The 25287-nt window shown below is 41.4% G+C and overlaps 1 protein-coding gene across 4 annotated transcripts in view; it reads left to right on the top strand.

The window, feature by feature from the left end:
- U2af38 (U2 small nuclear riboprotein auxiliary factor 38) overlaps positions 1-25287 on the top strand; it is a 238072-nt gene that overhangs the window by 162194 nt on the left and 50591 nt on the right. For 3 of the 4 annotated variants that reach the window (XM_071659278.1, XM_071659276.1, XM_071659280.1), the window contains one exon: positions 13155-13303. In XM_071659278.1, coding sequence (XP_071515379.1) covers positions 13155-13303 — 149 coding nt within the window. The remainder of the gene's footprint in view (positions 1-13154; positions 13304-25287) is intronic. The other variant, XM_071659279.1, reaches the window with a different exon arrangement.

Consider the following 25287-nt stretch of genomic DNA (forward strand, 5'->3'; position numbering starts at 1 on the left):
CTACCACTTCTGAAACCATATATATATATATATATATATATATATATATATATATATATATATATATATATATATGTATATATTTTTTTTTCTTTGTCGCTGTCTCCCGCGTTTGCAAGGTAGCGCAAGGAAACAGACGGAAGAAATGGCCCAACCCACCCCCATACACATGTATATACATAAGCCCACACATGCAAATATACATACCTACCCAGCTTTCCATGGTTTACCCCAGACGCTTCACATGCCCTGATTCAATCCACTGACAGCACGTAAACCCCGGTATACCATATCGATCCAATTCACTCTGTTCCTTGCCCTTCTTTCACCCTCCTGCATGTTCAGGCCCCGATCACACAAAATCTTTTTTACTCCATCTTTCCACCTCCAATTAGGTCTCCCACTTCTCCTCGTTACCTCCACCTCCGACACATATATCCTCTTGGTCAATCTTTCCTCACTGATTCTCTCCATGTGCCCAAACCATTTCAAAACACTCTCTTCTGCTCTCTCAACCACGCTCTTTTTATTTCCACACATCTCTCTTAACCTTACGTTACTTACTCGATCAAACCACCTCACACTACACATTGTCCTCAAACATCTCATTTCAGCACATCCATCCTGCTGTGCACCACTCTATCCATAGCCCACGCCTCGCAACCATACAACATTGTTGGAACCACTATTCCTTCAAACATACCCATTTTTGCTTTCCGAGATAATGCTCTCGACTTCCACACATTCTTCAAGGCTCCCAGGATTTTCGTCCCCTCCCCCACCCTATGATCTACTTCCGCTTCCATGGTTCCATCCGCTGCCAGATCCACTCCCAGATATCTAAAACACTTTACTTCCTCCAGTTTTTCTCCATTCAAACTTACCTCCCAGTTGACTTGACCCTCAACCCTACTGTACCTAATAACCTTGCTCTTATTCACATTTACTCTTAACTTTCTTCTTTCACACACTTTACCAAACTTAGTCACCAGCTTCTGCAGTTTCTCACATGAATCAGCCACCAGCGCTGTATCATCAGCGAACAACAAGTGACTTACTTCCCAAGCTCTCTCTTCTCCAACAGACTTCATACTTGCCCCTCTTTCCAAAACTCTTCCATTCACCTCCCTAACAACCCCATCCATAAACAAATTAAACAACCATGGAGACATCACACACCCCTGCCGCAAACCTACATTCACTGAGAACCAATCACTTTCCTCTCTTCCTACACGTACACATGCCTTACATCCTCGATAAAAACTTTTCACTGCTTCTAACAACTTGCCTCCCACACCATATATTCTTAATACCTTCCACAGAGCATCTCTATCAACTCTATCATATGCCTTCTCCAGATCCATAAATGCTACATACAAATCCATTTGCTTTTCTAAGTATTTCTCACATACATTCTTCAAAGCAAACACCTGATCCACACATCCTCTACCACTTCTGAAACCACACTGCTCTTCCCCAATCTGATGCTCTGTACATGCCTTCACCCTCTCAATCAATATCCTCCCATATAATTTACCAGGAATACTCAACAAACTTATACCTCTGTAATTTGAGCACTCACTCTTATCCCCTTTGCCTTTGTACAATGGCACTATGCACGCATTCCGCCAATCCTCAGGCACCTCACCATGAGTCATACATACATTAAATAACCTTACCAACCTGTCAATAATACAGTCACCCCCTTTTTTAATAAATTCCACTGCAATACCATCCAAACCTGCTGCCTTGCCGGCTTTCATCTTCTGCCAAGCTTTTACTACCTCTTCTCTGTTTACGAAATCATTTTCCCTCACCCTCTCACTTTGCACACCACCTCGACCAAAACACCCTATATCTGCCACTCTATCATCAAACACATTCAACAAACCTTCAAAATACTCACTCCATCTCCTTCTCACATCACCATTACTTGTTATCACCTCCCCATTTGCGCCCTTCACTGAAGTTCCCATTTGCTCCCTTGTCTTACGCACTTTATTTACCTCCTTCCAGAACATCTTTTTATTCTCCCTAAAATTTAATGATACTCTCTCACCCCAACTCTCATTTGCCCTCTTTTTCACCTCTTGCACCTTTCTCTTGACCTCCTGTCTCTTACTTTTATACATCTCCCACTCAATAGCATTTTTTCCCTGCAAAAATTGTCCAAATGCCTCTCTCTTCTTTTTCACTAATAATCTTACTTCTTCTTCCCACCACTCACTACCCTTTCTAATCAACCCACCTCCCACTCTTCTCATGCCACAAGCATCTTTTGCGCAATCCATCACTGATTCCCTAAATACATCCCATTCTTCCCCCACTCCCCTTACTTCCATTGTTCTCACCTTTTTCCATTCCGTACTCAGTCTCTCCTGGTACTTCCTCACACAAGTCTCCTTCCCAAGCTCACTTACTCTCACAACCCTCTTCACCCCAACATTCACTCTTCTTTTCTGAAAACCCATACAAATCTTCAACTTAGTCTCCACAAGATAATGATCAGACATCCCTCCAGTTACACCTCTCAGCACATTAACATCCAAAAGTCTCTGTTTTGCACGCCTGTCAATCAACACGTAATCCAATAACGCTCTCTGGCCATCTCTCCTACTTACATACGTATACTTATGTATATCTCGCTTTTTAAACCAGGTATTCCCTATCACCAGTCCTTTTTCAGCACATAAATCTACAAGCTCTTCACCATTTCCATTTACTACACTGAACACCCCATATATACCAATTATTCCCTCAACTGCCACATTACTCACCTTTGCATTCTAATCACCCATCACTATAACCCGGTCTCGTGCATCAAAACCACTAACACACTCATTCAGCTGCTCCCAAAACACTTGCCTCTCATGATCTTTCTTCTCATGCCCAGGTGCATATGCATCGATAATCACCCATCTCTCTCCATCAACTTTCAGTTTTACCCATATTAATCGAGAATTTACTTTCTTACATTCTATCACATACTCCCACAACTCCTGTTTCAGGAGTACTGCTACTCCTTCCCTTGCTCTTGTCCTCTCACTAACCCCTGACTTTACTCCGAAGACATTCCCAAACCACTCTTCCCCTTTACCCTTGAGCTTCGTTTCACTAAGAGTCAAAACATCCAGGTTCCTTTCCTCAAGTATACTACCTATCTCTCCTTTTTTCACATCTTGGTTACATCCACACACATTTAGACACCCCAGTCTGAGCCTTCGAGGAGGATGAGCACTCCCCGCTTGACTCCTCCTTCTGTTTCCCATTTTAGAAAGTTAAAAAATACAAGGAGGGGAGGATTTCTGGCCCCCCGCTCCTGTCCCCTCTAGTCGCCTTCTATTTATATATATATTCCTCACGTGTTGTAGGATGCGACTAGAGGGGACGAGAGCGGGGGGCCAGAAATCCTCCCCTCCTTGTATTTTAACTTTCTAAAATGGGAAACAGAGGAAAGAGTCACGCGGGGAGTGCTCATCCTCCTTGTAGGCTCAGATTAGGGTGTCTAAATGTGTGTGGATGTAACCAAGATGTGAAAAAAGGAGAGATAGGTAGTATGTTTGAGGAAAGGAACCTGGATGTTTTGGCTGTCAGTGAAACGAAGCTCAAGGGTAAAGGGGAAACAGGAGTGGTGGGAGTATGTAATAGACTGTAAGAAAGTAAACTCTAGATTGACATGGGTAAAACTGAAAGTGGATGGAGAGGGATGGGTGATTATTGGTGCATATGCACCTGGGCATGAGAAGAAAGATCATGAGAGGCAAGTGTTTTGGGAGCAGCTGAATGTGTTAGTGGTTTTGATGCACAAGACCAGGTTATAGTGATGGGTGATTTGAATGCAAAGGTGAGTAAAGTGGCAGTTGAGGGAATAATTGGCGTACATGGGGTGTTCAGTGTTCTAAATGGAAATGGTGAAGAGCTTGTAGAGTTATGTTCTGAAAAAGGAATGGTGATTGGGAATACCTGGTTTAAAAGGAGAGATATACATAAGTATACATATGTAAGTTGGAGAGATGACCAGGGAGCGTTATTGGATTGTGTTAATTGATAGGCACGCGAAAGAGAGACTTTTGGATGTTAATGTGCTGAGAGGTGCAACCGGAGGGATGTCTGATCATTATCTTGTGGAGACAAAAGTGAAGCTTTGTAGAGGTTTTCAGAAAATAGGAGAGAATTTTGGGGTGAAGAGAGTGGTGAGAGTAAGTGAGCTTGGGAAGGAGACTTGTGTGAGGAAGTACCAGGAGAGACTGAGTACAGAATGGAAAAAGGTGAGAAGAAAGGAGGTAAGGGGGGTGGGGGAGGAATGGGATGTATTTAGGGAAGCAGTGATGGCTTGTGCAAAAGATGCTTGTGGCATGAGAAGCGTGGGATGTGGGCAGATTAGAAAGGGTAGTGAGTGGTGGGATAAAGAAGTAAGATTATTAATGAAAGAGAAGAGAGAGGCATTTGGACGATTTTTGCAGGGAAATAATGCAAGTGGCTGGAGGATGTATAAAAGAAAGAGGAAGGAGGTCAAGAGAAAGGTGCAAGAGGTGAAAAAGAGGGAAATGAGAGTTGGGGTGAGAGAGTATCATTAAATTTTAGGGAGATAAAAAGATGTTTTGATAGGAGGTATATAAAGTGCGTAAGACAAGGGAACAAATGGAAACATCAGTGAAGGGGGCAAATGGGGAGGTGATAACAAGTAGTGGTGATGTGAGAAGTAGATGGAGTGAGTATTTTGAAGGTTTGTTGAATGTGTTTGATGATAGAGTGGCAGATGTAAGGTGTTTTAGTCGAGGTGGTGTGCAAAGTGAGAGGGGTAGGGAGAATGATTTGGTAAACAAGAGAAGAGGTAGTAAAAGCTTTACGGAAGATGAAAGCTGGCAAGGGAGCAGGTTTGGATGGTATTGTAGTGGAATTTATTAAAAAAAGGGGGTGACTTTATTGTTGACTGGTTGGTAAGATTATTTAATGTATGTATGACCCATGGTGAGGTGCCTGAGGATTAGCAGAATGCTTGCATAGTGCCATTGTACATAGGCAAAGGTGCTCAAATTACAGAGGTATAAGTTTGCTGAGTATTCCAGGGAAATTATATCGAAGGGTATTGATTGAGAGGGCGAAGGCATATACAGAGCATCAGACTGGGGAAGAGCAGTGTGGTTTCAGAAGTGGTAGAGGATGTGCGGATCAGGTGTTTGCTTTGAAGAATGTATGTGAGAAATACTTAGAAAAGCAAATGGATTTGTATGTAGCATTTATGGATCTGGAGAAGGCATATGATAGAGTTGATAGAGATGCTCTGTGGAGGGTATTAATAATATATGGTGTGGGGGGCAAGTTGTTAGAAGCAGTGAAAAGTTTTTATCGAGGATGTAAGGCATGTGTATGTGTAGGAAGAGAGGAAAGTGATTGGTTTTCAGTGAATGTTGGTTTGTGGCAGGGGTGCATGATGTCTCCATGGTTGTTTAATTTGTTTATGGACGGGGTTGTTAGGGAGGTGAATGGAAGAGTTTTGGAAAGAGGGGCAAGTATGCAGTCTGTTGTGGATGAGAGAGTTTGGGAAGTGAGTCAGTTGTTGTTCACTGATGATACAGCGCTGGTGGCTGATTCGGGTGAGAAACTGCAGAAGCTGGTGACTGAGTTTGGTAAAGTGTGTGAAAGAAGAAAGCTGAGGGTAAATGTGAATAAGAGCAAGGTTATTAGGTAAAGTAGGGTTGAGGGACAAGTCAATTGGGAGGTAAGTTTGAATGGATAAAAACTGGAGGAAGTGAAGTGTTTTAGATATCTGGGTAGTGTATTTGGCAGCGGATGGAACCATCGAAGTGAAGTGGATCATAGGGTGGGGGAGGGGGCGAAAGTTCTTGGAGCGTTGAAGAATGTGTGGAAGTCGAGAACGTTATCTCTGAAAGCAAAAATGGGTGTGTTTGAAGGAATAGTGGTTTCAACAATGATATATGGTTGCGAGGCGTGGGATATAGATAGAGTTGTGCGGAGGAGGGTGGATGTGCTGGAAATGAGATGTTTGAGGACAATATGTGGTGTGAGGTGGTTTGATCGAATAAGTAATAATAGGGTAAGAGAGATGTGTGGTAATAAACAGAGTGTGGTTGAGAGAGCAGAAGAGGGTGTTTTGAAATGGTTTGGTCACATGGAGAGAATGAGTAAGGAAAGATTGACCAAGAGGATATATGTGTCAGATGTGGAGGGAATGGGGAGAAGTGGGAGACCAAATAGGAGGTGGAAAGATGGAGTGAAAAAGATTTTGAGTTATTGGGGCCTGAACATACAGGAGGGTGAAAGGCATGCAAGGAATAGAGTGAATTGGAACAGTGTGGTATACTGTGGTCGACGTGCTGTCAATGGATTGAACCAGGACATGTGAAGTGTCTGGGGTAAACCATGGAAAGTTCTGTTGGGCCTGGATGTGGAAAGGAAGCTGTGGTTTCGGTGCATTATACATGACAGCTAGAGACTGAGTGTGAACGAATGTGGGCTTTGTTGTCTTTTCCTAGCCCTACCTTGCGCACATGCGGGCAAAGGGGGCTTGGTATTTCATTATGTGGCAGGGTGGCGACGGGAATGAATAAGGGCAGACTATGAATTATGTACATGTGTATATATGTATATGTCTGTGTGTATATATATGTATACGTTGAGATGTATAGGTATGTATATTTGCGTGTGTGGACGTGTATGTATATACATGTGTATGTGGGTGGGTTGGGCCATTTTTCTGTCTGTTTCCTTGCGCTACCTCGCTAACGCGGGAGACAGCGACAAAGTATAATAAATAGATATAAAATATGTATATATATGTTTACATTGAAATGTATAGGCATGTATATGTGCATGTGTGGACATGTATGTATATACATGTGTATGTGTGTGGGTTGGGCCATTCTTTCATCTGTTTCTTTGCGCTGCCTCGCTAACATGGGAGACAGCGACAAATTATAATAAAATAAAAATAGATGAAAATATACTATTCTTATTTGTCAGGCAGAAGTAGCAATCCAAAGCACGATCTTTGGGTTCTCTCCAGACCATAGAAATGGTAAAAGGCCTACGGCATGAACCTTTTGCCCGTGCTGTGAGAAGCCTGACACATGTGACACAACAAATACGGTGGATCCAACTTTTATCCTGGTCACCCACTATACAAACAAAGTAATGCACATAGCATTTTTTATGAAGGGTATGAAAGAACATTGTTGCGATGTGAATTTCAGTTCACCACAGATGTAGCAGAAAGAATTTGGACTATTTACACAGTTTTTCAGCATTATAATGGTAGATGGAGTGTCAGCATAACATTTGAATACACAGAAGCACAATTTGTCAAGAGAGTGGAAAAGACACTGTTTACACATTGAGTTCTAGCCTGCAACTGACAGAGAACAGCTACTCAGGAGTGGGTCATGTTTGAATGTCCCAACATTTCCATTATGTTTCTGCAGGCCCCTGATGACTCATTTATCTAGGCTTGTGTTTTCAAAAAGAAGCTATTGCACTTCACAAACAATGAAAATATCTGTGTTAAACTTTTTGTTTCATATATACTCTACATCGTGATATGCGAGTATCCTGGAACAAAAAACTATGGGTAATAGAGAAATTTTGAAAACATATTTGGATTTAATGTGCAAAAATACACAAGAACCATATTTTTCCATGGGGACAAAATTTTTGTTTACCAGTGTTAGGGATGAAGTGAGGGGGAGATGGAGTGAGTCTTTTGAAGGATTGTGAAATGTATTTGATGACAGAGTGGAATATGTAGGGTGTTTTGATCGGGATGGTATGTAAAGTGAGAGTCATGGGGAGTGGTTTGGTGAAGAGAGAAGAGGCGGTGAAAGCCTTGCAGCAAGATAAAATGCAGCAAGGAAGTGGGAGTGGATGATATTGCAGTTGAATTTATTAAGAAAGGGGGTGACTATGTTGTTGACTGGTTGGTAGGGATATTCACTGAATGTATGGTTCATGATGAAGTGCCTGAGGATTGGCAAAATGCATGTTAATACCATTATATAAAGGCAGAGGGGATAAAGGTGAGTATTCATACTACAGAGGCATAAGTTTGTTGAGTATACCTGGAACATTGTGTGGGACGGTATTAATTGAGAGGATGAAGACATGTATGGAGCATTGTGGAGGAGCTGTGTAGTTTCAGAAGTGGTTAAGGATCTGTGGATCAGATGTTTGCTTTGAAGAATGTGTGTGAGAAATATTTAGAAGAAATGATGGATTATGTGGCATTTATGGATCAAGAGAAGGCATATAATAACTTTGATAGAGGTGCTTTGTGGATGGTCGTAAGAATATATGGTGTAGGAGGTAAGCTGCTAGAAGTAGTGAGATGTTTTTACCAAGTATTAAGGCAGGTGTATGAGTAGAAAGAGAGGAGTGAATGATTCCCAGTGAAGGTCGGTCTGCAGTAGGGTTGTGTAGTGTCACCTTGATTGTTTAATTTGTTTATGGATGTGATGACGAGGAAGGTAAATGTCAGTCTTGGGGAGAGGGTCGAGTATGCAGTCTGTTGGGGATGAGAGGGCATGGGAAGTGAGTCAGCTGTTGTTCACCAATGGTTCAGCGCTGGTGTCTGATTTGAATGAGAAACTGCAGAAGTTGGTGACTGAGTTTGGAAGAGTGTGTGTGAAAGGAGAAAGTTAACAGTAATTGTGAATATAAGCAGGGGTTGAGGGACAAGTTAATGGGAGGTAAGATTCATTGGAGAAAAATTGGAAGAGGTGAAGTGTTATAGGTATCTGGGGGGTGGATATGACAGTGAATGGAACCATGGGAGCAGAAGTGAGTCATAGAATGGGGGAGGGGGTGAAGTTCTGGGTGTGATGAAGAATGTGTAGAAAGAGAGAACGTTCTCTTTTTGAGCATAAATGGATATGTTTGATGGATTAGTAGTTCCAACAATATTATATGGTTGCGATGTATGAGCTATGGATAGGGTTGTGCAGAGGAGGATGGATGTGTTGGAAATTAAATGTTTGAGGACAGTATGTGGTGTGAGGTGGTTTATTCACGTAAGTAATGAAAGGGTAAAAGATGTGTGGAAATATAGAGAGTGTGGTTAAGAGAGCAAAGCAACTCTCTTTGCTTCTTGTTTCTCCTTTACCTCAACTGTGGGTGATTAACATTCCTTCACGACCTGATGCTCCTCCTGATCCTATGCCCCTCCACGTAATCTCCTTTTGTACTGTCCAAGAAGCACTTTTTTCTCTCTTGATATAAGCAAGGCTTATACAGCAAACATTGGCATCCATACCTGTCTATTGAAAGTGTGCTCCTGAAGTTGTATCTGTGCTCCTTTGTGTTTTGTGTTCAAAAACCAGAACATTTCTTTCTTCTTGGAAGCATGCATTGGTACCTCCCACCCCAAATAAGGGTGTCTATTCTAACCCTTCTAACTATCATGTTGCATTGATTCATACTGTTTCTAAAGTTTATGAATCCCTCCTTGACTCTCATATTCTTAGACATCTTGAATATCAGTCTTCTATGGCTTCTGTAAGGCAAGATCAAATGGTGGTATCCTTTCCTATCTTACTAATGTCTATTTAACATATCTGATAGTTTTGAGAGAATCCTGTGTAGTTGATGTGATATATCAAAAGTAGCATTGGAGTCTTGTCTCCAAGCTCCCCTCTTTTAGCTCCTCACCCTCACTTTACCTTCAGAAATGTAGCTTCCTTTTTTGGCTATTATGTTTTCATATGTTCCTTGCTGATCAACCTCCCCCTTTTGCTGTTAAGTACAGGGTCCCTCAAGGTTTTGCCCTGTCTCCTACACTTTTCCTCTTTTTATATCAACCTTTTCCTTTCATTTGGTGAGAAAATGCTCTTGTATGCTGAGAAACATTTTCTCTTTGTCAGTACCTAAGAAAATGTACTCATATACTGACAGCTTAACACTGTATTGCTCCACTTCCCTAAAATCTTCTCCATCCTCTCTCGCTTGACCTGTATCTTGTCTCAGCACAGCTTCCTGTATAAATTCAAGCTTGGATAGGATATCTCAGTGGGATAGAAAAAATCTGGCCAAGTGCAATGCCTTTAAAACTCTGTTTCTGCTCATCTCTCTCTTAAGAGTCCTCACAAGTTTCCCCTCTCTTTTGTTGGATGTGTAATTCCACTATTTAACATGATGAACAAACTTGGTATCACTGTAACATCTAAAACCCCACATTATCCATATAACTGAGTGTGCCTCTAAAAAATTAGGAGTCCTGTTTAGATCTTCAAATTTCTTTTCTTCTGAAAAGTTGCTCTGTTTCCACAAAGGATTGATCTGTCCTTTTATGGAATATTGTTCTTACATCTGGGGTCGTTCTAGCTCTGTGTTCTTAGTAGACAAAGTTGAGCCTACAGAAGTCCAACTCATTATCTCCCAGGCTAACCCCACAACCTGATCCAGTTCCCCTATACTGTAATATTGGTTCACTTTCCTTCTTTGGTTTTTGATTCTGAGAGCTGGCTGTTAGTGTGCCCACACCATTAACTAGACCATGTAATTCTTGGCAAGCATCACACAGCTATTCAAGGGTGGGCCGTTTTGATAACTCTTTCCCGACAGCTCAAAGATTTAGAACTCATAATTCTTGCATGTCTTTCAAATAACAATAACTTGGTCCTATTTAGGACAGGTTTTTCACTTCCTCCAAAATTGATGAGAAATTTTTCTCTTTCTGTTGAACCCTTTTTATGCTTCAGTTTAAGGCTTGGCCATTTTGTGGATTTTTATGTGTGACTAGGAAGAAAAATATATATATATATGTATAAAAAAAGTAGTGGTGATGTGAGGAGATGGAGTGAGTATTTTGAAGGTTTGTTGAATATGTTTGATGATAGAGTGTTTTGGTCGAGGTGGTGTGCAAAGTGAGAGGGTTAGGGAAAAGTGATTTGGTAAACAGAGAAGAGGTATTAAAAGTTTTGCGGAAGATGAAAGCCGGAAAGGCAGCGGGTTTGGATGGTATTGCAGTGGAATTTAATAAAAAAAAAAAAGGGGGTGACTGTATTGTAGACTGGTTGGTAAGGTTATTTAATGTATGTATGTAAGGTGCCTGAGGATTGGTGGAATGCTTGCAAAGGGGATAAAAGTGAGTGCTCAAACTACAGAGGTATAAGTTTGTTGAGTATTCCTGGGAAATTATATGAGAGGGTATTGACTGAGAGGGTGAAGGCATGTACAGAGCATCAGATTGGGGAAGAGCAGTGTGGTTTCAGAAGTGGTAGAGGATGTGTGGATCAGGTGTTTGCTTTGAAGAATGTATGTGAGAAATACTTAGAAAAGCAAATGGACTTGTATGTAACATTTATGGATCTGGAGAAGGCATATGATAGCATTGATAGAGATGCTCTGTGGAAGGTATTAAGAATATATGAAGTGGGAGGCAAGTTGTTAGAAGCAGTGAAAAGTTTCTATCGAGGATGTAAGGCATGTGTACATGTAGGAAGAGAGGAAAGTGATTGGTTCTCAGTGAATGTAGGTTTGTGGCAGGGGTGAGTGATGTCTCCATGGTTGTTTAATTTGTTTATGGATGGGGTTGTTAGGGAGGTGAATGCAAGAGTTTTGGAAAGAGGAGCAAGTATGCAGTCTGTTGTGGATGAGAGAGCTTGGGAAGTGAGTCAGTTGTTGTTCGCTGATGATACAGCACTGGTGGCTGATTCATGTGAGAAACTGCAGAAGCTGGTGACTGAGTTTGGTAAAGTGTGTGAAAGAAGAAAGCTGAGAGTAAATGTGAATAAGAGCAAGGTTATTAGGTACAGTAGGGTTGAGGGACAAGTCAATTGGGAGGTAAGTTTGAATGGAAAATACTGGAGGAAGTGAAGTGTTTTAGATATCTGGGAGTGGATTTGGCAGCGGATGGAACCATGGAAGCAGAAGTGAATCATAAGGTGGGGGAGGGGGCGAAAATTTTGGGAGCGTTGAAGAATGTTTGGAAGTCGAGAACATTATCTTGGAAAGCAAAAATGGGTATGTTTGAAGGAATAGTGGTTCCAACAATGTTATATGATTGCGGGGCGTGGGCTATGGATAGAGTTGTGCGGAGGAGGGTGGATTGCTGGAAATGAGATGTTTGAGGACAATATGTGGTGTGAGGTGTTTTTATCGAGTAAGTGATAATAGGGTAAGAGAGATGTGTGGTAATAAAAAGAGTGTGGTTGAGAGAGCAGAAGAGGGTGTGTTGAAATGGTTTGGTCACATGGAGAGAATGAGTGAGGAAAGATTGGTCAAAAGGATATGTGTGTCAGAGGTGGAGGGATTGAGGAGAAGTGGAAGACCAAATTGAAGGTGGAAAGATGGAGTGAAAAAGATTTTGAGTGATTGGGGCCTGAACATGCAAGAGGGTGAAAAGTGTGCAAGGAATAGAGTGAATTGGAACAATGTGGTATACCGGGGTCGACGTGCTGTCAATGGATTGAACCAGGGCATGTAAAGCGTCTGGGGTAAACCATGGAAAGATTTGTGGGGCCTGGTTATGGAAAGGGAGCTGTGGTTTCGGTGCATTATTACATGACAGCTAGAGACTGAACGTGAATGAAAGTGGCCTTTGTTGTCTTTTCCTAGTGCTACCTCGCGCACATTTGGGGTGAGGGGGTGGTTATTTTTATGTGTGGCGGGGTGGCGATGGGAATGAATAAAGGCAGACAGTATGAATTATGTGTATGTGTATATATATATATATATATATATATATATATATATATGTCTGTGTGTATATATATGTATATGTTGAGATGTATAGGTATGTATATATTGTGCGTGTGGATGTGTATGTATATACATGTGTATGTGGGTGGGTTGGGCCATTCTTTCGTCTGTTTCCTTGCGCTACCTCGCTAACATGGGAGACAGCGACAAAGCAAAATAAATGAAATAAAAAATGGTTCAGCACCTCATCTTCTGTGTTCTTGAAATTGCACTCGTTTATTTACATTAAGTAAGTGAGTCAGTTGCTATATGGAAAGTGTGTAAATAAGTAAGGGAAATATACTATGTAGTCTTTTTCTGCTGCCACTCACGTGATGAACATGTGATATACAAAAAACTACCTGCTGTTATCAGCAAAATTTATATTGTTGTTAGGTGATAGATGAGTTGGATCACTTGCAGATTTCAGTGTATTAAGATGCTTATTTAACTTGTCATTTCAGCCACAGTTAGTGATGAAGAGATGCAAGAACACTACGACAATTTTTTTGAGGAGGTATTTACAGAATGCGAGGATCGCTATGGGGAGATTGAGGAGATGAACGTATGTGATAATCTTGGTGACCACTTGGTGGGCAATGTATACATTAAGGTTAGAAAACTTTAAATAGCTATTTTAGATTTTTTAAGTGAGTTTGACTGACATGAACAAGAAAATGAAACTTATGGAATAAATGATGAAATTAGTATGAAAGATTTTTCTTGATTATATTCTAGTAGCCTTTTGCTTTATTACTATGAAAGGTTAGGCTTCTGTATCTCTCTTAACTGTTAATGGCTGTCGACATCAGTTGGTGTTCTCTTAGAGAATGGTAGCCCATATCAGCTGATATTTTAACTTTTCCTGCCTGATTTTGAATATCCACCTGACTTATCATACCATTAGTAGCAAGGAAGGCATGCTAAGAAAAAATTTTGCTTTCTTTTAGTATCCCTAAAACCAGTTATAAATGCATGGCTGTAAATCTGCAGGTCATACACATACAATGACCCCATGGAAAATATGTAGATTGTAGGGTGACCTCAGTGGTGTGGAGGAATACACATGATACCTATAAATTTGTTAGGAAAACAGGAGAGAATGTCTAGAAATTTGAAGATTAAAAGTGACTCAGGGAGTGAATTGAATGGAATTATTCATGAAGGAGGGAGGCCTGCATGAAAAGCATCCCTGGTGACTTTGTGCTTTTGGAATAAATTACATAATAACTGTGACCAATTTTCAGTTTGAGTATTCATGGGGTGATGGATGACCTAAGTATCCTTCCCACATGATAGCCACTCAATGTCCTCACACTTTTTTCTCGTGTATATAGTTAAGTATATCTGAATTTATTTGTTTTATTCACCACCAACACTGTGTCTTTGTATGAAATAACATTAAAGTGTAAAACTAAATTCAAGATAAAGAAAAAAAATCCTCTAGTATCCTCCCCTTACTTGCTAAATAATCTTCCTCGCTCTGTCTTGTAGTGTGATAGGTTTGATTTTTTTTTCATATTTTGTCGCTGTCTCCCGCATTAGTGAGGTACAGCAAGGAAACAGGCGAAACACTCGCCCAACCCACCCACATACACATGCATATACATACCTATACATCCCAACATATACACATATATACACACACAGACATATACATATAAACACATGTAATAATTCATACTGTCTGCCCTTATTCATTCCCGTCGCCACCCCGCCACACATGAAATGACAACCCCCACATGTGTGCGAGGTAACACTAGGAAAAGACAACAAAGGCCACATTCATTCATACTCAGTCTCTAGCTGTCATGTATAATGCACCGAAACCACAGCTCCCTTTCCACATTCAGGCTCCACAAAACTTTCCATGGTTTACCCATGACACTTCACATGCCCTGGTTCAATCCATTGACAGCACGTTGACCCCGGTATACCACATCGTTCCAATTCACTCTATTCCTTGCACGCCTTTCACCCTCCTGCATATTCAGGCCCCGATCACTCAAAATCTTTTTCACTCCAATTTGGTCTCCTACTTCTCCTTGTTCCCTCCACCTCTGACACATATATCCTCTTGGTCAATCTTTCCTTACTCATTCTCTCCATGTGACCAAACCATTTCAAAACACCCTCTTCTGCTCTCTCAGCCACACTCTTTTTATTACCACATATCTCTCTTACCCTTTCATTACTTACTCGATCAAACCACCTCACACCACATATTGTCCTTAAACATCTCATTTCCAACACATCCACCCTCCTCCGCACAACTCTATCTATAGTCCATGCCTTGCAACCACATAACATTGTCGGAACCACTATTCCTTCTAACATATCCATTTTTGCTTTCTGAGATAACTTTCTCACCTTCCACACATTTTTCAACACTCCCAGAACTTTCACCCCCTCCCCCACCCTATGACTCACTTCTGCTTCCATGGTTCCATCTGCTGCCAAATCCACTCCCAGATATCTAAAACACTTCACTTTCTCCAGTTTTTCTCCATTCAAACTTACCTCCCAGTTGACTTGTCCCTCAACCCTACTGTACCTAATAACCTTGCTCTTATTCACATTTACTCTCATCTTTCTTCTTTCACACACTTTACCAAACTCAGTCACCAGCTTCTGCAGTTTCTCATCCAAATCAGCCACCAGCACTGTATCATCAGCGAACAACAACTGACTTACTTCGAAAGCTCTCTCATCCACAACAGACTGCATACTTGCCCCTCTTTCCTAAACTCTTGCATTCACCTCCCTAACAACCCCATCCATAAACAAATTAAACAACCATGGAGACATCACACACCACTGCCACAAACCAACATTCACTGAGACCCAATCACTTTCCTCTCTTCCTACTCGTACACATGCCTTACATCCTTGATAAAAACTTTTCACTGCTTCTAACAACTTGCCTCCCACACCATATATTCTTAATACCTTCCACAGAGCATCTCTATCAACTCTATCATATGCCTTCTCCAGATCCATAAATGCTACATACAAGTCCATTGGCTTTTTTAAGTATTTCTCACATACGTTCTTCAAAGCAAACACCTGATCCACACATCCTCTACCACTTCTGAAACTACACTGCTCTTCCCCAATCTGATACTCTATATGTGCCTTCACCCTCTCTGTCAATACCCTCCCATATAATTTCCCAGGAATACTCAACAAACTTATATTTATATTTATTTTGCTTTGTCGCTGTCTCCCGCGTTTGCGAGGTAGCGCAAGGAAACAGAAGAAAGAAATGGCCTAACCCACCCACATACACGTGTATATACATACATGTCCACCCACGCAAATATACATACCTATACATCTCAACATATACATATATATACACACACAGACATATACATATATAAACACGTACATAATTCATGCTGTCTGCCTATATTTATTCCCATCGCCACCTCGCCACACATGGAATAACATCCCCCTCCCCCCTCATGTGTGCGAGGTAGCGCTAGGAAAAGACAACAAAGACCCCATTCGTTCACACTCAGTCCCCAGCTGCCACGGAATAGTGCCCAAAATCACAGCTCCCCCTCCACATCCAGGCCCCACAGAACTTTCAATGGTTTGCCCCAGACGCTTCACATGCCCTGATTCAATCAACTGACAGCACGTCGACTCCGGTATACCACATCGATCCAATTTACTCTATTCCTTGCCTGCCTTTCACCCTCCTGCACGTTCAGGTCCCGATCACTCAAAATCTTCCTCACTCCATCTTTCCACCTCCAATTTGGTCTCCCACTTCTCCTCGTTCCCTCCACCTCCGACACATATATCCTCTTGGTCAATCTTTCCTCACTCATTTTCTCCATGTGCCCAAACCATTTCAAAACACCCTCTTCTGCTCTCTCAACCACGCTCTTTTTATTTCCACACATCTCTCTTACCCTTACATTACCTACTCGATCAAACCACCTCATACCACATATTGTCCTCAAACATCTCATTTCCAGCACATCCACCCTCCTGTGCACAACTCTATCCATAGCCCACGCCTCACAACCATACAACATTGTTGGAACCGCTATTCCTTCAAACATATCCATTTTTGCTTTCCGAGATAATGTTCTCAACTTCCACACATTCCTCAAGGCTCCCAGGATTTTCGCCCCCTCCCCCACCCTATGATTCACTTCCGTTTCCATGGTTCCATCCGCTGCCAGATCCACTCCTAGATATCTAAAACACTTTACTTCCTCCAGTTTTTCTCCATTCAAACTTACCTCCCAATTGACTTGACCCTCAACCCTACTGTACCTAATAACCTTGCTCTTATTCACATTTACTCTTAACTTTCTTCTTTCACACACTTTACCAAACTCAGTCACCAGCTTTTGCAGTTTCTCACATGAATCAGCCACCAGCGCTGTATCATCAGCAAACAACAACTGACTCACTTTCCAAGCTCTCTCATCCCCAACAGACTGCATACTTGCCCCTCTTTCCAAAACTCTTGCATTCACCTCCCTAACAACCCCATCCATAAACAAATTAAACAACCATGGAGACATCACACATCCCTGCCGCAAACCTACATTCACGGAGAACCAGTCACTTTCCTCTCTTCGTACACGTACACATGCCTTACATCCTCGATAAAAACTTTTCACTGCTTCTAACAACTTGCCTCCCACACCATATATTCTTAGTACCTTCCACAGAGCATCTCTATCAACTCTATCATATGCCTTCTCCAGATCCATAAACTTATACCTCTATAATTTGAGCACTCACCTTTATCACCTTTGCCTTCATACAATAGCACTATGCAAGCATTCCTCCAATCCTCAGGCACCTCACCATGAGTCATGCATACATTAAATAACCTTACCAGCCAGTCAACAACACAGTCACCCCCTTTTTTAATAAATTTCACTGCAATACCATCCAAACCTGCTGCCTTGCCGGCTTTCCCAAGCTCACTTACTCTCACCACTCTCTTCACCCCAACATTCTCTCTTCTTTTCTGAAAACCTCTACAAATCTTCACCTTCGCCACCACAAGATAATGATCAGACATCCCTCCAGTTGCACCTTTCAGCACGTTAACATCCAAAAGGCTCTCTTTCGTGTGCCTGTCAATTAACACGTAATCCAATAATACTCTCTGGCCATCTCTCCTACTTACATACGTATACTTATGTAAATCTCTTTTTTTAAACCAGGTATTCCCAATCACCAGTCCTTTTTCAGCGCATAAATCTACAAGCTCTTCACCATTTCCATTTATAACACTGAACACCCCATGTACACCAGTTATTCCCTCATCTGCCACATTACTCACCTTTGCATTCAAATCACCCATCACCATAACCCGGTCTCGTGCATCAAAACTGCTAACACACTCACTCAGCTGCTCCCAAAACACTTGCCTCTCATGGTCTTTTCTTCTCATGCCCAGATGCATATGCACCAATAATCACCCATCTCTCTCCATCAACTTTCAGTTTTACCCATATCAATTTAGAGTTTACTCTCTTACACTCTACCATATACTCCCACCACTCCTGTTTCAGGAGTAATGCTACTCCTTCCCTTGCTCTTGTCCTCTCACCAACCCATGATAGGTTTAATATTTCACTATTTTTATGCTATTTACCACCAATGCAGTGCCTTTGTGTGATATAAAAGCACAGTAGTAAAACAAGCTCAATAAAAAGAAACATCATCTCCATGTGCTCCTCTCTTAATGTTAGCTGTCAGACATGTCATCCACAACCACCTCTTCCCCACACTCAGTAGTGGATCAGGCTATCACAAAGGTAAATATATAATTCTTTGTGTATTTTCTGTTACTTTCAGTTTTCTTTTTTCCACACCTTCATGGATTTTTTGGACCTTTCCTGCTGTTTAACCAGAGATTCCATCTGAGTGCAAAATACAAAACTTAAAACTTTTTTCCTAAAAGAAATCATAACTAGCATTCAAAAGTAACAGAAAATACACAGAAAGTTATATTACTACCTTTATGTTGGCCTTTTCTAGTGATAAGTGTGCACAGAGTGGGTATGAAATAAAGTGTTTTTGATTGCTCCTGGTACCACAAGATGTGGAGATGACAGTTCTTTGTTTCTGTTGAGCTTGTTTTTCAGCTGTACTCTAATTTCAAACACAGGCACCGCATTAATGGTACATAACATGAATATATTTAGAAATATTAAATCTTTCACCTTAACAGTCATGGTTTGAGAGTGATGGTGCTGAATGTGAATGGAATGACTTGGGAGAGTAAAAGGAGGGAGATTGGGGAGAGGTGTAAAATTTACAGCATGGATGCGCTTAGGGATTGGGGAAACCCACATTATCAGGCAGAGTGTGTGGAGTGCAAATGGAAATGATGAATGCAAGTTATGGTAGGGCATGGAAGGAGGTGTAGTATGAATGGGAATGAGTGAAAATTATCTGTTAGGAGGAAAAGAAGGATGTGCAATTCTGCTATCACCAAGCGTACGGGAGGGTGTTACAGAGCATGGATGGAATAAATCAAGAATAGTTTGGGTGAAAGGAAAGATCTGGATTGATGGATATGGGTATATGCACCAGTGAATATGAAGACTGTACGAGGTAAGGATGAAATGAAACTTTTCTGGAAGAATTTCAATGACTGCATAAATGGTTTTGAGAATGAGAGAAACGTGGTTGTATTGGATGATATGAATGCGAAAGTGGGATGTTATGGAATTGGTGAGATATTTAATACATGAGGAGTGCCTGGAGTAAATGAGAATGGAAGCTATGTTGTAGATATTTGTGTTGAGGGGTTTATTCCTTGCAAACACCTTCCTCTAGCACAAGATGATCCACAAATATACATGGATGAGGAAATGTAGCAATGGATGAAAGACTGAGAAAGGCTGTGCTGGATGCTAGATTTGTGAGAGGATTCTCTAGAGACTGACCATTTCACGGTTCTTGTGGGGATGAGGATAAGGCAGAAGTGAAGGTATGATGTAAGGAAGAATGGAAAGGTAAAAGTGTTGGCAAGCAAGAAGATGAGTCAAGAAAATTACAGGGAGCAGTGTGAAATAAAGGAAACTCAGGGCTTAGATGGAAATGCAGTGAATTTAGGAATGTAGTCATGTGTGAATGAGGTGTTTAAAATGTTTAGAGAAATACTACTTAAGGTTGTAAAATGAGTAGTTGGATACAAGGTTGTGAGATACAGGAATAAAAAGGGCAATGCTGTGGAAGAGAAGAAAAAGGTATATGGTAGATTGCTCAATAGGAATGTACCCATTGAAATTCAGCACAGGAGGGAAGAATACAAAATATGTAAGTGGAATATTAAGAATCTGATGGAGGAAAGCAAAGAAAGAGTAGATGAAGATTTTGGAAGAGAGTTAATTGAAGAGTTTCAGGATAATAAGAAACTGTTCTGAAGAAGGCGAAAAAGGAAAGAGGTGGATGTAAGAGTGGAAATGTTGATTTGAAAAGTAAGGAAGGGGAATTGCTAAATCAAAATGAGGAAATGAAAGGAAGATGGATAGAATATTTTGAAGAACTGATGAATGTGAGAGAAGGGGAGGCAGCAGTTGGGTATGGAGGAGGGAAGGATGAGGATACAAGTGCAGGGGCCTGTAGCAAAAAGGGATGTAAGAAGGCCAATAATGAGGCTGAAGGTAGGAAAGGCACGTGGAGTGGATGGGATTTCAACTGAGATGCTGAAGTATGGAAGAGAAATTGTAACAGAATGGATGCATCTTACATGTACTTCATCATGGAAACAGAAGGTTGTGCCTGAGGACTGGGTGAAAGCTGTTATTGTTCCTTTATTCAAAGGAAAAAGTGCAAAGGATATATATATTAATTATAGGGGAATAAGTCTGTTAAGTATACAAGGAAAAGTGTATGCAAGAAAATTAATTGACAGAATGAGAGAAGTGACTGAGTGTGGAATAAGTGAAGAGCAATGGGGTTTTAGGAAAGGTAGGGGATGTGTGGATCAGATTTTTGTAGTACATATGATCATGGAGAAGTATTTAGCATAAGGTAAGAAGTTGTATACAGCTTTTATGGATCTGGAGGGAGCGTATGACTGAGTTGAGTGGAATGCTTTGTGGAATATGGTAAGGATATATGGTATAGGGGAACAACTGTTGGATGGTGTAAAAGCTTTCTATAGAGGAGCAGATCCCTGTGTAAGAGTGGATGGAGAGCTGAGCAAAGGTTTTGGGATACATTTAGGTGTGAGGCAGGGCTTTATGATGACACTGTGGCTTTTGGATATATATATATATATATATATATATATATATATATATATATATATATATATATATATATATTTATTCTTTTTATTTATTTTGCTTTGTAGCTGTCTCCCGTGTTAGTGAGGTAGTGCAAGGAAACAGATGAAAGAATGGCCCAACCCACCCACATACACATGTATATACATACACGTCCACACACGCAAATATACATACCCATACATCTCAGCGTATACATATATATACACACACAGACATATACATATATAAACACGTACATAATTCATATTGTCTGCCTTTATTCATTCCCATTGCCACCTCGCCACACATGAAATAACAACCCCCTCCCCCCTCATGTGTGCGAGGTAGTGCTAGAAAAAGACAACAAAGGGCACATCCGTTCACACTCAGTCTCTAGCTGTCATGTAATAATGCACCAAAACCACAGCTCCCTTTCCACATCCAGGCCCCACAGAACTTTCCATGGTTTATCCCAGACACTTCACATGCCCTAGTTCAATCCATTGACAGCACGTCGACCCCAGTATACCTTATTGTTCCAATTCACTCTATTCCTTGCACGCCTTTCACCCTCCTGCATGTTCAGGCCCTGATCACTCAAAATCTTTTTCACTCCATCTTTATTCCTTGCACGCCTTTCACCCTCCTGCGTGTTCAGGCCCCGATCACTCAAAATCTTTTTCACTTCATCTTTCCATCTCCAATTTGGTCTCCCACTTCTCATTCCCTCCACCTCTGACATATATATCCTATTGGTCAATCTTTCCTCACTCATTCTCTCCATGTGACCAAACCATTTCAAAACACCCTCTCCTGCTCTCTCAACCATACTCTTTTTATTACCACACATCTCTCTTACCCTATTATTACTTACTCGATCAAACCACCTCACACCACATATTGCCCTCAAACATCTCATTTCCAGCACATCCCCCTTCTGCACACAACTCTATCCATGGCCCACACCTCGCAACCATATAACATTGTTGGAACCACTGTTCCTTCAAACATACCCATTTTTGCTTTCTGAGATAATGTTCTCGACTTCCACACATTCTTCAACGCTCTCAGAATTTTTGCCCCCTTCCCCACCCTATGATTCACTTCCGCTTCCATGGTTCCATCCGCTGCCAAATCCACTCCCAGATATCTAAAACACTTCACTTCCTCCAGTTTTTCTCCATTCAAACTTACCTCCCAATTGACTTGACCCTCAACCCTACTATACCTAATAACCTTGCTCTTATTCACATTTACTCTCAGCTTTCTTCTTTCACACACTTTACCAAACCCAGTCACCAGCTTCTGCAGTTTCTCACATGAATCAGCCACCAGCACTGTATCATCAGCGAACAACAACTGACTCACTTCCCAAGCTCTCTCATCCACAACAGACTGCATACTTGCCCCTCTTTCCAAAACTCTTGCATTCACCTCCTTAACAACCCCATCCATAAACAAATTAAACAACCATGGAGACATCACACACCCTTGCCGCAAACCTACATTCACTGAGAACCAATCACTTCCCTCTCTTCCTACATGTACACATGCCTTACATCCTCGATAAAAACTTTTCACTGCTTCTGACAACTTAGCTCACACTTCATATATTCTTAATACCTTCCACAGAGCATCTCTATCAACTCTATCATATGCCTTCTCCAGATCCATAAATGCTACATACAAATTCATTTGCTTTTCTAAGTATTTCTCACATACATTCTTCAAAGCAAACACCTGATCCACACATGCTCTACCACTTCTGAAACCACACTGCTCTTCCCCAATCTGATGCTGTATACATGCCTTAACCCTCTCAATCAATACCCTCCCATATAATTTCCCAGGAATACTCAACAAACTTATACCTCTGTAATTTGAACACTCACCTTTATCCCCTTTGCCTTTGTACAATGGCACTATGCAAGCATTCCACCAATCCTCAAGCACCTCACCATGAATCATACATACATTAAATAACCTTACCAACCAGTCAACAATACAGTCACCCCCTTTTTTAAATAAATTCCACTGCAATAGCATCCAAACCCGCTGCCTTGCTGGCTTTCATCTTCCGCAAAGCTTTTACTACTCTGTTTACCAAATCATTTTCCCAAACCTTGTCACTTTGCACACCACCTCGACCAAAACACCCTATATCTGCCACTCTATCATCAAACACATTCAACAAACCTTCAAAATACTCACTCCATCTTCTCACATTACCACTACTTGTTATCAGCTCCCCATTAGCCCCCTTCACTTTATTTACATCCTTCCAAAACAGCATGGGAGGTGGGTTGATTAGAAAGGGTAGTGAGTGGTGGGATGAAGAAGTAAGATTATTAGTGAAAGAGAAGAGAGAGGCATTTGGACAATTTTTGCAGGGAAAAAATGCAAATGAGTGGGAGATGTATTAAAGAAAGAGGCAGGAGGTTAAGTGAAAGGTGCAAGAGGTGAAAAAGAGGGCAAATGAAAGTTGGGGTGAGAGAGTATCATTAAATTTTAGGGAGAATAAAAAGATGTTTCAGAAGGAGGTAAATAAAGTGCGTAAGACAAGGGAGCAAATGGGAACTTCAGTGAAGGGGGCTAATGGGGAGGTGATAACAAGTAGTGGTGATGTGAGAAGGAAATGGAGTGAATGTTTTGAAGGTTTGTTGAATGTGTGTGATGATAGAATGGCAGATATAGGGTGTTTTGGTCAAGGTGGTGTGCGAAGTGAGAGGGTGAGGGAAAATGATTTGGTAAACAGAGAAGAGGTAGTAAAAGCTTTGCGGAAGATGAAAGCTGGCAAGGCAGCAGGTTTGGATGGTACTGCAGTGGAATTTATTAAAAAAGGGGGTGACTGTATTGTTGACTGGTTGGTAAGGTTATTTAATGTATGTATGATTCATGGTGAGGTGCCTGAGGATTGGCGAAATGCTTGCATAGTGCCATTGTACAAAGGCAAAGGGGATAAGAGTGAGTGCTCAAATTACAGAGGTATAAGTTTGTTGAGTATTCCTGGTAAATTATATGGGAGGGTATTGATTGAGAGGGTTAAGGCATGTACAGAGAATCACATTGGGGAAGAGCAGTGTAGTTTCAGAAGTGGTAGAGGATGTGTGGATCAGGTGTTTGCTTTGAAAAATGTATGTGAGAAATACTTAGAAAAGCAAATGGATTTGTATGTAGCATTTATGGATCTGGAGAAGGCATATGATAGAGTTGATAGAGATGCTCCGTGGAAGGTATTAAGAATATATGGTGTGGGAGGCAAGTTGTTAGAAGCAGTGAAAAGTTTTTATCGAGGATGTAAGGCATGTGTACGTGTAGGAAGAGAGGAAAGTAATTGGTTCTCAGTGAATGTGGGTTTGCGGCAGGGGTCTGTGATGTCTCCATGGTTGTTTAATTTGTTTATGGATGGGGTTGTTAGGGAGGTGAATGCAAGAGTTTTGGAAAGGGGCAAGTATGCAGTCTGTTGTGGATGAGAGAGCTTGGGAAAAGTGTCAGTTGTTGTTCGCTGATGATACAGTGCTGGTGGCTGATTCATGTGAGAAACTGCAGAAGCTGGTGACTGAGTTTGGTAAAGTGTGTGGAAGAAGAAAGTTAAGAGTAAATGTGAATAAGAGCAAGGTTATTAGGTACTGTAGGGTTGAGGGTCAAGTAAATTGGGAGGTAAGTTTGAATGGAGAAAAACTGGAGGAAGTAAAGTGTTTTAGATATCTGGGAGTGGATCTGGCAGCGGATGGAACCATGGAAGCAGAAGTGAATCATAGGGTGGGGGAGGGGGCGAAAATTCTGGGAGCGGAGAAGACTGTTTAGAAGTCGAGAACATTATCTCGGAAAGCAAAAATGGGTATGTTTGAAGGAATAGTGGTTCCAACAATGTTGTATGGTTGCGAGGCGTGGGCTATGGATAGAGTTGTGCGCAGGAGGATGGATGTCCTGGAAATGAGATGTTTGAGGACAATGTGTGGTGTGAGGTGGTTTGATCGAGTAAGTAACGTAAGGGTAAGAGAGATGTGTGGAAATAAAAAGAGCGTGGTTGAGAGAGCAGAAGAGGGTGTGTTGAAATGGTTTGGTCACATGGAGAGAATGAGTGAGGAAAGATTGACCAAGAGGATGTATGTGTCAGAGGTGGAGGGAACGAGAAGTGGGAGACCAAATTGGAGGTGGAAAGATGGAGTGAAAAAGATTTTGTATGATCGGGGCCTGTTCATGCAGGAGGGTGAAAGGCGTACAAGGAATAGAGTGAATTGGAATGATGTGGTATACTGGGGTCGTCGTGCTGTCAGTGGATTGAACCAGGGCATGTGAAGCGTCTGGGGTAAACCATGGAAAGTTCTGT

This window comes from Panulirus ornatus, chromosome 68 (genome assembly GCF_036320965.1).
Source record: "Panulirus ornatus isolate Po-2019 chromosome 68, ASM3632096v1, whole genome shotgun sequence".
Classification (NCBI taxonomy): Eukaryota; Metazoa; Arthropoda; class Malacostraca; order Decapoda; family Palinuridae; genus Panulirus; species Panulirus ornatus.